The 17,860-nt window shown below is 33.3% G+C and overlaps 2 protein-coding genes across 9 annotated transcripts in view; both read left to right on the forward strand.

Annotated features, from left to right (window-relative positions):
• Positions 1 to 159: 159 nt before the first annotated feature.
• LOC133181601 (ubiquitin-ribosomal protein eS31 fusion protein) lies at positions 160 to 7,882 on the forward strand. The gene is made up of 5 exons (XM_061316136.1): positions 160 to 200; positions 2,059 to 2,123; positions 3,568 to 3,622; positions 6,210 to 6,427; positions 7,713 to 7,882. The coding sequence occupies exons 2-5, from the start codon at positions 2,076 to 2,078 to the stop codon at positions 7,860 to 7,862; spliced, it is 471 nt and encodes a 156-aa protein (XP_061172120.1). The 5' UTR covers positions 160 to 200; positions 2,059 to 2,075; the 3' UTR covers positions 7,863 to 7,882.
• Positions 7,883 to 12,023: 4,141 nt separating this feature from the next.
• Positions 12,024 to 17,860, forward strand: part of LOC133181602 (girdin-like) — a 39,446-nt gene continuing 33,609 nt past the window's right edge. For 5 of the 8 annotated variants that reach the window (XM_061316139.1, XM_061316137.1, XM_061316138.1 and 2 more), the window contains exons 1-3: positions 12,024 to 12,328; positions 12,447 to 12,529; positions 15,882 to 15,990. In XM_061316139.1, coding sequence (XP_061172123.1) covers positions 12,284 to 12,328; positions 12,447 to 12,529; positions 15,882 to 15,990 — 237 coding nt within the window. In that variant the 5' untranslated portion in view covers positions 12,024 to 12,283. Of the gene's footprint in view, positions 12,329 to 12,446; positions 12,530 to 15,881; positions 15,991 to 16,090; positions 16,146 to 16,173; positions 16,220 to 16,272; positions 16,309 to 17,860 lie in introns of those variants that run through there. The other 3 variants (XM_061316143.1, XM_061316144.1, XM_061316142.1) reach the window with 3 other exon arrangements.

The following is a 17,860-nucleotide window of genomic DNA, read 5'->3' on the forward strand; positions in this document are numbered from 1 at the left end:
ATTACACATATAGCGAGTTAACTTTTTAATTCTTTTATGTAGATAAATCTGTATTTAAGGAATAAAACAGCATTTTTACTCATCATCCTATCGATGAATGATATTTGATATATAAAAAAATAATTTGAACACATTTATTTTTATTTGAGGCTATATTCGCGCACGTTTCTTCCTTTCCGTCGTACGCCATTTGATTGAGGGTACACATGGATTTCTTAACTCAAGTTTTAACAATAATTGTATATTGATACATACATAATGCATAAATTCAGTCTGTTAATATTTCATAAAAGTTTTTTTTGATGATGAAGTGCTTGATAATTTAGCCTGAAATTAACAAAACACCAAAATTAAACTTTTCAATCTTCAGTCAGTGTAAACTCGTTAAAATATTGGCATTGAATAATCCGAATATTGAGTAAGTATGTTGCCAATGCTTGTAGGGATAAAATAAAAAAAGGTTATAGAGAATTTTAAATGATATCTTGTGAAGTAAAATGCATTGAAATCTTGTTTCAAGTTAAATTAACCTTGTCTCGGAAAAGCTCAGTGAAAGAAATTTTGGACTTGTCTATGGCCGCCATGTCAATCCCCTGTCTGCTTTTCTGTGGCTTCTTCACACTGCTTTTCCCCAATGGGATTTTTCCCCAATTTTCCCAATAGCCCAATGGGCTATTTCATTCTCCTAGTTAGTTTCGCACACTGTAACTATACAGGGCCGGGTTTTCAAAATGATTCTAAACAAGTGGTACTTTTACAAAAATGGGAGGTGCATGGCAAAGGCAATTTAATTAAATTGTAAATGAATTTGTCTTCTGATCACTGAATATTTTTGTCCGGTATAATTCTGCAGATTTTGAAAGCCCTAACTATAGCAGACTTGTTGAAATTTTGAAATCATTCATGATTGTCAGACATTTGGTCTGACAAAGTCAAATGTTTTGTTGGAGCGAATGAAGTTTTGTCAGACTAGATACATTTACAGATGTGTTCCATAATTTAATGGCAAAAATCCAAGATGGCTTTGCTCAAATGTGAAGTGTAATGTAAACAATAAACATAAAATAAGTAAAAAAAAATAACTTACCAATATTTAATATTTTTTCATTTCACCTTTGACCCTCAAAACTTTCCTCATGCGTCTCGGCAGGGAATTATATATAGCCCCTGTATATTTTTCAAAGGATGTCTACGATAGCCCTGGAAAGTTCATCGGGGGTAGTGATATTTTCCATGCAATGTTGCAATCTCTGTTAAAGTTTTATTGGAAATGTCAATGTTGTAACAGATGATATTGATGAAATAACAGATAAAAGATGACATGAATTGATAAACAAAAGTATCAAAGACTACGATAAAACATTGTAACATTTGTAATTTTTTTCTTAAAAAGAAGATAATTTCAGAGTGAGATATAATTGCCAGGAAATACTCAGAATGCAGGATTTAGCACCATTTACTCCAGAGCACCCAGACCCTGGGCTATTTGGAGTCGTTTATAAATCTGTTTTTTCACTCGACTTCAGAATCATGTCTGAAAATAAGTCTCGGAAAAGTAAAAAATATATTGATGGAAGAGCAGTATGTTTTGTTGAGGAAAGCCTTCTCTTTTTTGTGGCGGAAAAGCAGTGTTGAATTGTGGAAAAGTGGAACAGTGTTTTCTATACTTTCAAACTAATTCAAATAAAATATTTAGGACTGTATTATTTTATTAACATTCTATCTGGTGCTGCATTATCAAGACATGAATATTGTTTTTCTCATTTTCCCTTATCCAAAGATAAAGGGAATAGTTTTAGAAAACATTTAAAGGGCCCACAGAAAGACATGAAAGATACAGTTGTAGACAAAACTTGAGTTGAATTCTAGTTCTTCACTTTTTTATAAGGAAACAATAACATGAACAACAAATTATGGCAATGATGAGTAATTAGGACACCTTATGAAGACACTGATTCAAATATGGTTATATGTCCTGAGCCATTTAATATTTTCTTTATGCATGATAAGGAATCCTAATTTTGAACCAATGCTAAATTGTTTTATCTTTATTTACAGCGTTGCATGAATTAAAAATGCAGATCTTTGTTAAGACCCTGACGGGTAAAACAATTACCCTAGAGGTAAGGAACGTTTGAAATTATAATTTATAGTTCACAATTTTCTGATCAAAGGATGTCAGGCTCCATCTGTTGTCCATCATATGTCGTACGTCTGTCATCTGTTGTCTGTGTTTCACATTTTTGACTTCTTCTCAAGAAATAACTGAAGTTAGCACAAAGCATCTTTGGGTGATAGGTATTCAAGTTTATTCAAATGAAGGACGATTCCCTGTTTCAAGGGGAGATATAAAGAATAAGTTAAAATTTAAGGGCATCTTTTAAAGATCTTCTCAAGAACCACTGGACCAAAAAATCTTTTAAAAATCTGATAATGAAGAACAGCAAAGCCATGAAAAGTCAAATTTATATGGAAGCATCTTCAGTTAGAATCGATTCAAATTTGTTCAAATCATGACCCCTGGGAATAGGGTGAGGCCACACTAGGCAATCAAAGTTTTACAGTAGAATATATAGGAACAAATCTTAGTAAGAACATCAAAGCCATGATTATTTATATTTTTATTAAGGATGTCAATGAATAGTTGACTATTTGACTATTAGTATTTTCCAAAACAGCAGGACCATATTGTATCAATATGTAGCATCCCAATGTTTTGTTGATATAACTAAGAATAAAGCATAACTCTAAGGTTTAAGATTTTGATCCATGACATGGATTCAAAATATTTATGAAATTAAAGAGGAAAATATAAAAAAAAAAATCTGCTGGACCGAAGTGTCTGAGTAGAGCATTGTGGCCCATGGACCTCTTGTTTGTTCATAGATCAATCTAATTAAAATTAGATGTTCCGAATCCGGTATCGCTTCTCAAACATCTAACAACATCCCATTCGGGGTCACGTCAGAGCGACCTTTCGATTACCCAATGAAATCGCCGTCGTCGAAATCTTGGCTTATAGTTCGGATGCGTTTCTTTTTTTTACTGCCAAACCTAAACGCCCGAGAGGTTTCGTAGTAAACAAAATATGCATGGTAAAGACCGTGCTATATATGAATGTGACTTGCGGGATATATAGTAGTTTGTGCATTTTCGTTTGCGTTATTCAGGTAAGAATGCCAGATTGGCGGACTAACGTTCAATTTATACCAAAATTACTTTAATTCAACGTAAAACAGTCTACTGAGCATCAATAATATAGAGATGTAGCCGTGGAACTAATTTTAGAATTGAATACAGAAGGTTGAATCTGATTGGCCAAAATTTTTATGTTTATTCATAATCGAAAGGTCGCTCTGACGTGACCCCGAATGGGATGTTGTTAGATGTTTGAGAAGCGATAGCGGATTCGGGACATCTAATTTTAATTAGATTGTTCATAGATCTATGTATATTTTTGATTAAAAAGTGACATCCTGCAATATTTCCTGAATAATGAAAATGAGAATTTTAGGATATGCATAGCAATATGAAAGACATTAAAATTATTTTGCTTTTGATTGACAGGTTGAGCCCAGTGATACAATCGAAAATGTTAAAGCTAAGATTCAAGACAAAGAAGGTATGATTACAGTGTACCAGAATTTATCAAATTTTACATTACAAGATAGAGAGTTTGCATGTGTTAAGCTTGACAGAGATGTATATACAGGTGACTCTCGATGGCTCGTACTCCGATCTCTCGAAGTTCTCGATCTCTTGAAGTGAACCTCCGGTCCCGTTTCTTTCCTCTATATAACTAAGCAAATTTACTCCCGATCTTGAGAAGTTCTCCATCTCTCGAACCAAGACTGGGTCCCGTTACACACATTTCATTGTCTTTTACTCTCTATCTCTCGAAGTTTTGATTGCGAATGTATACACGTCAATCAAGCTTAAAATTAATGCAGCTTGGACTTACCTGGATAACAGTGATCGCCTGGGGCTGGGATGGACGTGTTAAGTGGGTGTTTACCGTATTTGGGCGAATATAATACGCATTGGTGTAAAATACGCACCCCCCTCTTTGAGCCTGAAACTGGGGGAAAAAATGCAGTACGGCTGTATTATATGCAGCAGAAAATTTTACCAAGCGGTGTTCTGAACTTTTGAAAATCGCGGTAATTTGCTATGAAAATCGGCGCGGAGATAAAGTGCCAAAAATTTACAGAACACGATATTTTATTCAAATGCGTTTTTATTTCTTAATCTTGACTTTCCATATCGCGGCAATCTGGAGGAAATTATTTATTTTAACAAAGCACGAGATAATGTTGCAATAAAGTATTAACAGAGTTTATTATTAATTTTTTTAGCATACGGTGATATTAAAATTATACGTATTCTAACTATTCTTTGTGGAAATAATTTTATTTCAACAAAGCACAAGATATTGTTGCAAGTTTAACAGTTGTCATATTTATTTTTAGTTTAAGGTAATCATGTAGAAAATTATGTAAATTTAACAGGGCAAGCGATATTGCAACATCAAAGTATTCATAGACTACGATTTTCTTCTTTTGAACTTGGAATTAATTAATTAAATAAATAGCTGATGTTATAAAAATAAAATCAAAATTTAACAAGCGTGTAAAGTGTAGTTATCAAGACACCTCCAAAGCTGTGAAAAATGATGTACAAAGGTGGGATATATGTCTTCATACATCGAGGTAATTTTCTTGGATATCTTATTTTCTACAGAGCACGAGTAAATGATAACACTTAAGTTTCAACATACTTCGTATTTCCTTTTTTAACTCTCAATCATTTTAACACGAGGCCGATATAAGATAAGTAAAATTACATTTAACAACGTTTAACTGTTTAATGTGTTGTAATCAACACAGGCTTATACATACGAAAGATCATAAACCAACCCACGATTTTTAAGAAAGAAAATAATCAAAGCCATTAATAAGGGCAGTAAATAATCAGTGCTCTAACTGTAAAAACAATGCTTTGGAGTCGGAAAACAATTTAATTGCCTGGAGGGGTGTTGAGGGATAATTATCAAGTGACAAGCGCATGTGTTCACAACATTGGCTTCCATTCATTGGGATGTATAGAGGGGTGTTTATGTTGAAATGAATTTTCACTGAGTTATTTAAAACCTAAAATAAATTTTATTTTATTGTATTTCATTAAAAAATGACTTATTACTTTTTTGACTGCGTGTCTGACTGATTAGGTACATGTGTACTATGATAACAGAAGCACATGGCAAAGGAATGTGTGAACATCTATAAATAACATCGTTAATGGCGGCCTACAGGGAGACGATGAACATGCAGCTCAAAATTAATTTTAACTTGCTTTTAAATTTAATTTAACTATCAAAAGGTTATAAATATAACATTTTTAACAAGCCTACATTCCAACAATAACTTTCCGAAGTTTTAAATATGGCGATAAACAGCAAGAAATTGCATAAGTCTCTAGGTAATACTACGGTATGTGCATATGATAGTCGTGTTTCACATGAAAGAAAAACCTATCAAAATCCCATTGTGGTGTAAAATACGCACCCCTTTCTCACAGAAAATAATTTTGGGAAAAAAGTGCGTATTATATTCAGCCAAATACGGTACTTAGATGATACTACACCTATGAGTCGTCCAAGTGTTGATATAATTAACTGGTTAATTGGTAAATTATAAACAAATCGCTTCAGAACTTATTTTGACTGGACGAGACGATAATTTGAGAAAATAATTTAGGGACGTGTCAGTAATTTTCCATAATTTATGAAATTTAATTCATGTATTATTATAGAGTCTACACAATCCCAGTTTGGCAAACATTGCACAAGAAATCCTATCTCAAGACATGAATACTGATTACGAGCAATCTTGTGAAGGAACGATCAAGCCCGGCAGTAACTGAAACTTAAAATAATCATTTTATTTATTCAAAACATGACCAATGTTGTTGAATTCAATTGAATTACCCGTAAAATATGAATGAAAATGTGCAATGACATTATCAACATATACTTCCGGTATCTATAAAAGTAGAACAATGATGATCGGAACTGCAAATTCAGGATTTTATCCACTTTCTATCTCTCGAACTTTTCTTACGGTCCCTTGAACTTCGAGAGATCGAGAGTCACCTGTAATTTAAATCATTATGTACCAGGTTTTGGGGGAGTAATTTATCTTTGTTATTAGGCATTCCCCCAGACCAGCAGAGGTTGATTTTTGCCGGTAAACAGTTGGAGGATGGCCGCACTCTGTCTGACTATAACATCCAGAAGGAATCTACGCTCCACTTGGTGCTTCGTCTTCGAGGTGGTGCCAAGAAAAGGAAGAAGAAGAACTACACGACACCAAAAAAGAACAAACACAAGAAGAAGAAGGTCAAGTTGGCTGTTCTCAAATACTACAAGGTAGGTATAGGTAGGTTTTGTGGTTAATATCAATGTTTATCTTCAATCATGCCTGAACACTTAAACTTCCTGTGCTGAACTGTTCAAACTTGGCACAGAACATCTTATTAAATATATAGGCATTTAGGAAATCAAATTTATTTAAATGACAAGCAATGACTCTGCAAAAGAGAGATAATAAGTCCTTATTTGGTGTTGCATGAAATTTATTGATGTGATAATGATAGGCAGTGAACTAATAATGGAAACAGGATTTTTTGCATTGGATTTTTATCGCCCACTAAGATTTTTAGTTGCATTATGGTAATCTGTAATTCATCTTTTCATCTCTATTTTCCTGTTTTTTTTTTCCTTTGTAACTTTTTCCATAAGTATCTATGTTCAAACTTGGAAGGTGTTTTTTCAGCAAGTAGTAAGGCATACTTTGATACAAGACTGAGTCTGTATGACACCTGGATGGAAACTTTGGTGATGGGGTAGATTTATAATTTTGTAAGACATATTGGGCAAAAATAGTCAGCATTCACAGACATTAATAAAGTAAAAATTTTGTATTGAAAGAACTTAATAAAAAAAAAAAAAAAAATAAATCCGCCAAATTGCCCTAATTTAAAGCAAATTGGGGTGAGAATCTTAAGATTTAAATTTATGTGGCTTTATGATGGCCCTCGTTAACTGAATCAGTTTTCTGGTAAAATATTTGAATTTTTTCAATACCTTTCAAGACAAGAGTTTGTGAATCATATTGATATCAGTGATCAGATGTCTCGCTATGATGACAAAGTTAGGACACCTTATGAAGTAGATGATTCTAAACTTGTTACAAACTGAGCCAGAGTCTGATCTCTGACACAAACTGCTTTAAAACTTTGAAATTAAGCTATGACTTACATTTAATTTTGGCAACAACAAAAAATATGTGTCTTTTTTTTAATGATTCAATGAATGGTTTTAATAAAAATCCCATTTGTGAAATGCCTTGATTACAAAAAAAACATTGAGGACCATTTTTTACAGTAAGGCTTCTCTCCAGTCAAATAAAATGCACAGTCAAGAAATTGGGAGGCCTGTTTTCAAGAATGATTCACTATCAATCCTAGCCATAGAAATAGTATCCAAAAGTTCAGTTTTGATGTAAAATGCCTGGGTTTCATAGAATTAAGGGTGTGTTCAGTGGAGGATTTCCAGTAGCACTGGTTCACTTTCAGTCATATAGTGGAACAGGATTTTCCCTAGTAAATGAAATGTCAGTACAGTACATCATTGTGTGTGATTTCTGTTTTAGGTGGATGAGAATGGTAAGATCACCCGTCTGAGGAGAGAGTGCCCCAATGAGGAGTGCGGTGGTGGCGTCTTCATGGCTTCCCACTTTGACAGACAGTACTGTGGAAAATGCTGCCTGACTTATGTATTCAATAAACCAGAGGAGAAATAAACTCGCTTAGGGTCAACCTTTCTCTATCTTTGTGTTCATTTGTTCAAGTAGAGCGAAATATAACACATATATTGTATTTGTCATTCTGTACATGAAAAAGTTGTACAGGCATACCTAGCCTCACTTTTGAAGGCTGTTGAAGGCAATTTAAATAATTTCTGAGCAGGCGTTGGGGGGGGGGGGTAAATTTTCTGAGAAGATTCCATTGCTGTTAATTTTGTGTGGAAATTTTCATTCTGACACCCCCCTCCCCCCAACACACACACTGTGTGTTGCAGTGTAGTCAAGTCTTCCTTAATTGTGTGACTACATTTTGAATTGAGGCTATTTATATTGCAAAATATATATTGGACATTGTGAATAATGCATAGGATCATCAAATCTTGTCCGATGATGCATTTTTCTATTGCAGATCTGCCAACTCGCATGATTTACCCTTAATGTTTTAGGAATTACGATCTTAGATTTGATTGCCAAATCTCACGATTTTTACCATTTTCTGTTTTAAAATTATCTATGTAATGTTGGGGTAGTTGGATGCTTTTAATATTTCGACAAACGGATTACACATTTAAATTAAAATGATTGGATGACTAAATAGAGGCACAAAGACGTCAAGAATCGTTACAAAAACATTTTGGATTTGTACTTGTCTAAAAGTGTCATCATGTCAAGTTGATATAAACAGATGTAGATATATCTTGTGTTTAAAATGGTGACTATTTGATTAATGTGAATTGGGTCAATTTTTTCTTTTAAAGCCATGATAGAAAAAAGTCTGTTTTGGGGTAGTCAAGTCTGGTGTTGGAATGAAGAACCTTTAGAGTTCAGAAAGCTTTTCACTGTGAAGAGAGATATATAGGTCTCTATTGTGACGTACTCTATAGCTCACCTGAGCTGAAGGCTGAAGTGAGCTTTTCTGATCAAAATTTGTCCGTTGTCTGTCGTCGTTGTAAACTTTTCAGATATTCATCTTCTCCAGAACCACTGGACAAATTTCAACCAAAATTGCCACAAATCATCCTTGGGTGAAGGAGATTCAAGTTCAAATGAAGGGTCGCATCTTCTTCCAAGAGGAAATAATTAAAAATTAGTGGAAATTTAATGGCATCTTTCAAAAACAAAATGGTGGGCCAGAAAAGTTGAAACTAATGTGAAAGCTTCATTACATAGTGTAAATTCAGTTTGTTCAAATCATGACCCCTGAGATTAGGGTGAGGCTACAACAAAGTTTTACACGCAAACACATAGGAAGAATCTGCAAAAAAAAAATCATTCTTGAGGAAAGGAAAGCCATGATTAGTCATATTAATACAGAAGCATCTTTAGGAAGTGTGGATTCAAGTTCATATCATGAATGGGGAACCAGTTATATGTAGGAATATATAGGAAATATCTTTTGAAAACTCTTCTCAAGAACAGCAGAGTCATGATTATTCGTATTAAAAAAAGAAACGTCGTCAGATAGTATAGATTCAAAGGGGTTAAAATGGGGCAACAGTAGGGAGATCAAAGTTTTACATAAAAATATGTAGGGAAAAAATCTTTTAAAATCTTCTCAAGAACAGCAAAGCCATGATAAGTGATATTATATGTAAATCAGTTTATCAAATCATCCCCTCGACTATACTTACATATAACTGTACTTGTTTCTGCTGTTCTCTAAAACGTGCTCAGGTGAGCAATGTGGCCCCTGAGCGTCTTGTTAATTTTTCAACTTTCATGGTGACGCGCGTTGCCCTATTGGTTTAAAACATTCTAAATACATGTATGTAGGTTAGAGGGTTTTAAAATGATACGACAAAGTATTCAGAAAGTAAATCAATGTGACCTACTTTTGGAGGCTTATTCCCAGAACGGCTACTCACCAAGAAAGTTAACGGTACTTGTGTGATAGCATAAAGAATATGTGCGTATTTGTTATGAATTCGGCGGCAATATTCAAATTTCAACTAGGGCGAAAGGGGCGAAAATAAAACGGGGACGAAAATTTTCCTGTATACGGTAATACATTTATGGAATGTCAAGGGGATTACAAGAACGCGATTAATATTATCTGTATGGGATCATTTTTAACCCAAATATTGCATAATTAATATAAAGAAAAATATTCAATATGTTAAATGTACAATATCTCAATTTATTCTGCGAGTGTATTATCTTTAAAAAATATATAAACAAAGACCTCGGGAAAATCTGTGATAATGCCATTGTCTTTAAGAAAATCATCATTTCAATATACATGAGTATTTTTTAAATCAAATTTTGTAATTTGTTTTTCTATTTTCTTGTTAAGAGGCCCAATATACGCTACAAAAAAAAAAAAAATCCCTACAATCCGATTTATTTTCCTCAGAATAACAGGGGCCGTTTTAGTCACATTGATATTATTAAAGAATCCGTGTTGTTCTGTTTAGGCTTAAATAAGTCTTGGACCTTAAGAACTAGAGTGGGCACATTTAAGAGTCTTTATCACGAGATAAATATAGGGAGAAAAACCGTATTAAAATCTGATGAAATACAGCAGAGTCAAGGTACTAAGCCAAGCGTTCTAGTGGTTCTTGAACTTACCCCCCCCCCCCCCAAAAAAAAAAAAACAAACAAACAAACAAACAAAACCAACTAACTAAGAAACAAACAAAAAATAATAGTAAATGAAATGAATAATAGATAAATCAAGTTAGCCCACAAATTAAACGTATTGATAGATTTTAATGAAGGAAATTTAAGTTGTTTGTTTGTTAGTTAGTTTTTTGTTTTTTTTTTATTTATTTATTTATTTATTTATTTATTTATTTATTTTTGAGGAGAAAAAATACAATTCTTACTAATATATGTCCTGTTTTCAGTTGAAGACAATGATTTTATACGTGAATCAAATGGAGTAGCAGGGACGTACGTAGCATCGTTTTTGAAAGTGGAAGGGGGGGGGTGGAATTCAACTTACCTGAAAAAAACTTGACAAGCAAAAAAAAAAAAAAAAAAAGTAAATTTAATTGTCCGAAAATCCTATTTCGGGGGATGGGGGTGGGGGGAGGAGGGGTCCATTTTCTTTCTGGTACCAATACCAAATTTTATACATAGACTACTACATTACCCTGATATGACTACTGCAACAAAAATTGGGGGAGGGTGTCAATGCTTTCAATGAACATTTTCAATAGTAAAAAGTTATGTATGGAAAAAGTGAGGGGAGGCAGTCCCTACCCCCCCCCCCCCCCCCGATGCTACGTGCCTGAGTATAGTAAAGAAACTTCAGTTTATAAAGATCATCAATTAATATATCAAGCGAATCTTCTCTACCATAATATGTTGTTCTAAATTAAGTTGGATGTGGTTCATCTGTATTCTTTATAAGAAATAATTGTACATTTTTTTTTAACTGGACTTCAAAATGCAGCAGCGGAAATTAAGGGGTGAAACCCAGGACACCTACATTACATTGTCAGGTGCTCCAGCCATTGAGTAAAAGATTTTTTTTTTAATTTGATCTGAAGATGGAGTGACAAAACATAAGAAATAATTTTAAATACATTTAGAGTACATAGTACTTTAATATAGTTAACACAGAAAAAACATTTAAAAGAATAATTAATTTGTTCTGACAAGTAGAGATTTGAGGGAATTTGTGGAATATCAGGTCTAGCTTTATATACCTTCTGTTTTGCCACCCTGCAGGTGAGGTTAGACTTTATTTAGATCGATCTGTATAAATTTTAAAATGTCTTTTTTCCGTCCTTTTTCGATTTGTAGAGAAAAAAAAGATGGGAAGATCCCTCCCCCTCTTTTCTCCTTAGGAAAAGAATTCTCTCTGATTTGGTTTCTTTTAATTTAGTGGTGTTGTAATAAAAGCCTTGATGCGCAGATAACTCTGTTAAAGCAGACAAATCTAATTGTACGAGTTGTCTTTCCATAGCGTCATTAGTATCGCTCACTAGGTGGAGCAGTGTAAATGTAAACTAAATAGTTCTTCATAAATATGTGAATATCTTTATACTTTTGCAATTTAGAGATGACAAACCTATTAAAAATTCTACTTATTACATTTTCCAAGAAATATACTGCTTTAAATATTAGGAATAGTCTTTTTCTTGCTTCATAATGTGTATGAATAATTCGTTCACAAAGTTGAAAGGTCAAATTGGTATGGTTTCACAAAAACATTTTACCTGAGGTGAAATGTGGGAAAACATGGCATTGGTCAAAACGGGATAATTTAATTATTTGGATTTAATCACCTTGATGGATAGGATTTCATTTCCAGGGATATACTTTGAATAAGTGTCAAGGAATATGTAGTTGATATGTGCTTCAGTTAAAACTCCAAAGTTTTGAATTAAAAGTTCATTTAAAAAAGGAATGTCTTCTGCATTGTTTGATATTGAACAAATAATGCAAGACCAGGCAGGCTTATAAATAGAATGGCTGCCGGAGTTAATTTTATGGAGACACCCCTTGTGTTGTGGGTGAGGAATTTTTTAAATTTTATTTTCCCCACATTTTTGAAATTGTTAAATATTAATGTACCTAAAATTGCCAGTGTCATTATTTTGTTACTTGACATTACATGTATTACATTTACAGGTGGAGACATTCAGTAATGGTCGTACCTTGGAGTTCAAAGACCTGTGTGACGGGGTGTTTTTAAACGATGTCATGCTGCAAATGTAAGTTAAAAAGATCAAATTAAAATGCCTAAAATGTTGGTCTAAAAAGAATTATTTCTTGTGACTTAAATGACAGAAGAATCCCCATCCGTGATACACCACAACCAGCAATTGTGTATTCTAACATGGAAGTATTGCATTATAATAAATGAAGACATGTGTTTCAGTCCTACCTGTATTCAATCAGACTGATATACCAGATTAATTACAAAGGTCTTCATTGCTGTTTATTATGTGTACACATGATGTAGATCTATTTCAGTTTAATTTTTACAGTATTAAAATTACAAGCTTGAATTACATTCAGGTGCAATAGTAGTGTTGCACAGTACACATTGCCTGTTTGATGTGATAGGATGGTATAATTTTAGATGCATTTATAAAATTACCCCCAAATCAAAACTGTCAAACCCTGTAGGATTTAATAGAAATGGCATGTCCAGCTATTGATTTTTCTAGGGGAGAAATAGAAAATTAGCAACAATGGTCAAACTAGCCGAGCTTACAGAAACCTTTGACAATTATTCATCATTTTCTGGATCCATAAAAAGTAACAAATTCACCAGGAAAGGGGCCCACTTGCATCACAGCTGGGTGGTTCGGACATTGTTTACAAGTGTGTCAGTTAGTGCAATGAATTTTTATTTAGAATTGGCCTTTAGCCAAATCTGCTAAATTATTACTTATGAAATATTTCTACATACTAACGGTATTAAATCACTTAAATCCCCAATGGCCTGTACTTGAGATATATACCTGTAAAATTGAAATTAAAAATCAGGTAGGAAGTGAGTCAAAAGAAATGACGTACATATATTTTATTTACAAACATTTACTTTGACATTATGTGTTGTTTGATTTCATGCTTTGTATACTATGTGTTGTTCAGTTTTTACTTGAGTGGATTAGTGTATCACAAAAGACTGAATTATTTAAAGTGAACTCTCCCTATCATTCTATTGATCCTTGTTGATTAAAAAAGTTTTACTGATATCAGAAATATTTATTAGGAGTGCACTTGCATTGCTGAAAAAATTGTTTGATATTATATTAGAAGTTCATTATAAAGTTCTTTTGTATTATATTGTCATACATATACATTGAAGAAAGTTCTACATTATATGTTTAATTCTCTCAACAAACATACATGATACATGTATCTATAAATGATGCATTCATTTTATTACTGGGTACTTGTAAGATAAATAAACAGTTAACAGTTAAACTTTGATATCCCAAACATGACAGGACTGATATCCCAAACGTGACAGGACTGATATCCCAAACACGACAGAACTGATATCCCAAACATGACAGGACTGATATCCCAAACATGACAGGACTGATATCCCAAATACGACAGGACTGATATCGCAAACATGACAGGACTGTTATCCCAAACACGACAGGACTGATATCCCAAACATGACAGGACTGATATCCCAAACATAACAGGACTGATATCCCAAACACGACAGGACTGATATCCCAAACATGACAGGACTGAGTCCAAAAACAGAGAGGTATTCAAGGATTCCACATACTCATTTGAAACTACTGGTATGTCACAGATTACTTGATGTTTTAAACAGTATAGAACTTTTTATAATTATAAAGAAACATCAAGTACTTGTGCAGTAAAAATTATTAACACAACACAAAATATCCTAAGGATATCATTATTTGTGCCAATAAAACCATAGTAATATAATTGAAATTAAACCTGTTAAATTATCTTTGTATGCACTTTTGATCATATTAAAACTTCAGTTCCCAAGTGACATTAGGATTTTTTTCATTTTCATTAAGAAATTGAATTGTGCAATGAGAAAGAGATAAAATGAATGTTCTTAATTGCTTTTGTTTTAGTTGCTTGAATTTCTGTAGAAGTACTTTTTTCCGTGTGGGATTAATTCAAACTATGTACGCAGTCACAAATTTCACGCAGAAATTTGTCACAGCGTACTTAAAGTGCATACAAGACATAAAATTACGATACAAGTAACATAATTTTTTATCAGTGGATTGGAAAGAAATTGTAATTCTGTGCAATTACGACACTGCAGAAAAACATACATTTGCAGTATTCAGAAAAATGATGCCACAGGTACTAAGCCAGGTGGTATCTGTGTGTCATGGTGGTGATTGTGTATTGACTTTGTTTAAGGTAGGGTAATTTAACTGTGTGTACAAACAAACAATCACTTGTAGCTCAATATTTGATAAGACTGAGATTAGACTCTCTCTCAAGGAAAACTAGTCCCTCCTGTAAACACTGATTACATCACTCAGGAAAATCCCTCACCTAAAGTCCATATAGAGGAAGGCCAATGTATCATCCAAATGTTTATTGAAGTATTTCTGGACATTGAGTCACATATATACTAATATTTTCTTAGTGTAAAGGCCTGTATAGAGGTGATACATAGGTTCTTAGAATAACAGTTGATTTAAAGACTTCTCGAGTCTGCTGTTCAATGGACAGCAGTCTTTATTCATGCCGTGTACAGGGTTTAGGGGTAGGGATCTTGATAAGAGAGCCTGTTCTTTTATCTCAACAATATTTGTCTACCCACGTCTGACAGAACCTGTGTATGTAAAACTATTTGCTTTTTGTGATTAGATATTGACACTTGCCAAAGAATGGTCTTCACTATAGACTGTACTTTGTGATCTTCTAAGAACAATAATGTGACATGACATGATGGTAGATATTGATCTTTATCTTAATTGTTATTGTACAAAATCATACATCTACATATCTACATATATACATGTATACATAACATGTAAGCAATAATATTCTTCATGTTCTTGTTAAGTATTTAATGTCTAGTTACAAACAATACTTAAGATAAAATTAGGAAATCATTGTGCTGTACTAATTAGTAAACTAATTAACTTGAAGCATCACACAGATTCTGAAAAGTGCAATATTAACATCATTTCAATCTTTCCTGGATGTGTAGACAGGCAGACCTAAAGTGCAGCTATGGTAGCAAGCTACACAGTTAAAAAGACAAAGAGAAAAGTTTAATGGGAAATTCAAACCCTTCCCAACCCCAATCATCCTTCCATACCCAATGAAAAAAGAGGATTAACTAAAAATAAATATTTAAACACAAAAACTGCATCACCTCAAGCCACATTCCAGGGTCCACATAGCTTTCTCCTGCTTTAGTACCAGAACGGGAGAGGATTTGGCCGTAGTTTGTGACAATGACAAAACTGTAACTCACTCTATATTGGTTATAGAAATTAAGTTCTTGCTGAATCTTCTATATATATAATTTTACTTCATATGTTCATTATATCAAATTATAGAATACAATATCCATGTTGTATTTTACAGTGACCCCCGCCCTATTAACTACCAGAATGTCAACAGAGCAGTAGAAGATGTCAACATCCAGCTTCACAACTGGGAGATTCTCATCAGAAATGTCAGGGCCTACTATGTGGTACGTATCTATTGTATACATACAGCTTTTTAACTGGGAAATTCTCATCAGAAATGTAAGGCCTACTATGTGGTACGTATCACAGACTATGTTCTGTATACATCCAGCTTCACAACTGGGAAATTCTCAACAGAAATGTCAGGGCCTACTATGTGGTACATATCTACTCTATACATAACAGCTTTATAACTGGGAAATTCTCATCAGAAATGTCAGGGCCTACTATGTGGTACGTATCACAGACTACCAGTATGTTCTGTATACATCCAGCTTTATAACTGGGAAATTCTCATCAGAAATGTCAGGGCCTACTATGTGGTACATGTCTACTATGTGGTACATGTCTACTGTATACATACAGATTTTCTTCTGTTTCCTATAGCAGAGGGAAAAGTTATAAGGAATGTGACAACTATAAGGATAAAATTTGATAGTCCAAGGTATCACGGCCAATGTCTCCTGTTGTAACCTCTGTATCATGATACACGTATCATGGTACACATTGTATCACAAGTTACATATATATATGATCAGCCTAGCCTTATTTTAATCCTATAAAAAATTAAAAAAAAAACTTCCCAGTGGAATGAATAATTAGAGGGTAAATGGAGTCATAAAAATAGTTCCATATATATTTCTAGAAATGGAAATGAAAAATATTCTTAGATGTTAAATAGATGGCAAGTAATTGAAATCACTTAAATACAGGTGTATTTAAATCAATACTGCAGGTATTCTAGATGACTGTCTAAAGCCTGGTGTCTTATAAGTGATGTGTTCTGGTTGATCAAGTAATGGATGTCCACATTTAATAACATTATAAAAGGCTTGCAAGAAATGGCAGCTCTGGGATACACTATCTCTGAATATACATTCAATTCTCCACCACTATTCTTACACTGTTATCAGAGTGATTCTAAGGAATGCTTCAAGTTACAGCTTGTTTTTCCTACCTCACCCTCTTACAGATTTAATAATGTTTATTGACAAACATTATTTGAAAAAGATAATTCTATTCATTACAATCTTGGCATTATTGCCAGAAACTAGTTCTTTAACTCTCTACGTTCTGAGAATGGCATGTATAAGTTATTATGTCTCACTCTGAAAGACCCATGTTTTAATTTCAAAATTCCTCAAGAATTTTAACTTTAAAATTTAAATGACTGATTTATCATGTTCTTTATTGTATCCCTTGAAATTCTTCATAATATTTTGTGAAACCTTTAGGTGGTATGTATGTTTGAACTACCTGAGCAATTCGGTAAAATACCTTTATCTTGCTTTACAATCACAATTTCATTATCTGCTCAATTTCATTAATTTAAAAGTTAAGGAGAATTTACTGAGTTTGTACAAGGAATATTTGTCAGTGAGAAGGTTAACATGAAACACATTTTCATCCAGCATTCTAAATGTTTGATACATGCTTACAACCATTGAATTTTCACTTGTAAATAAATCACTTCACATGCCATGAGCAAATTTTTCAACTTGAGAATATGAGATGAAGTTAAAACCAGGTAATTTTGCTTGAAAAATGTCTTTCTCAAATTTTTAATAATGTGTACGGGTAGTCATAGTGAAAGTTGAAACATTCTAGTTGGTATATGGCAAGACATTTACATTACAAACTAGGCAATCTTTGTGGAATGGTACAATCATCTATGGATACCTGCCTACAAGCACAAGTTTTAATAATTGATGCATATTTCCTGTCATGTTTTGATTTAAATTCAGGCCTTGTATTATTTTTATGGTATGTGTAAAGATAGGGTGTTTATCTTATCAGCAGGTTAAGGGGGTGTCAAGATCCTCATACCAATCCAGTCCTATAGTGTCCCCCTTCTGAAGGTTTTACTGTTTTATA

This window comes from Saccostrea echinata, unplaced genomic scaffold, assembly GCF_033153115.1.
Source record: "Saccostrea echinata isolate AGI-Se365-2 ecotype Australia unplaced genomic scaffold, CSIRO_AGI_Sech_v1 ptg000009l, whole genome shotgun sequence".
In the NCBI taxonomy this organism is placed as follows: domain Eukaryota; kingdom Metazoa; phylum Mollusca; class Bivalvia; order Ostreida; family Ostreidae; genus Saccostrea; species Saccostrea echinata.

Excerpts from the sequence above, each read along its gene's own strand:
- LOC133181601 (XM_061316136.1), top strand. The coding sequence starts at position 2,076 with ATGCAGATCTTTGTTAAGACCCTGACGGGTAAAACAATTACCCTAGAG. Across the intron at positions 3,623-6,209 it reads TAAGATTCAAGACAAAGAAG|GCATTCCCCCAGACCAGCAG; the intron begins GTATGATTACAG and ends CTTTGTTATTAG. Across the intron at positions 6,428-7,712 it reads CTGTTCTCAAATACTACAAG|GTGGATGAGAATGGTAAGAT; the intron begins GTAGGTATAGGT and ends TTTCTGTTTTAG.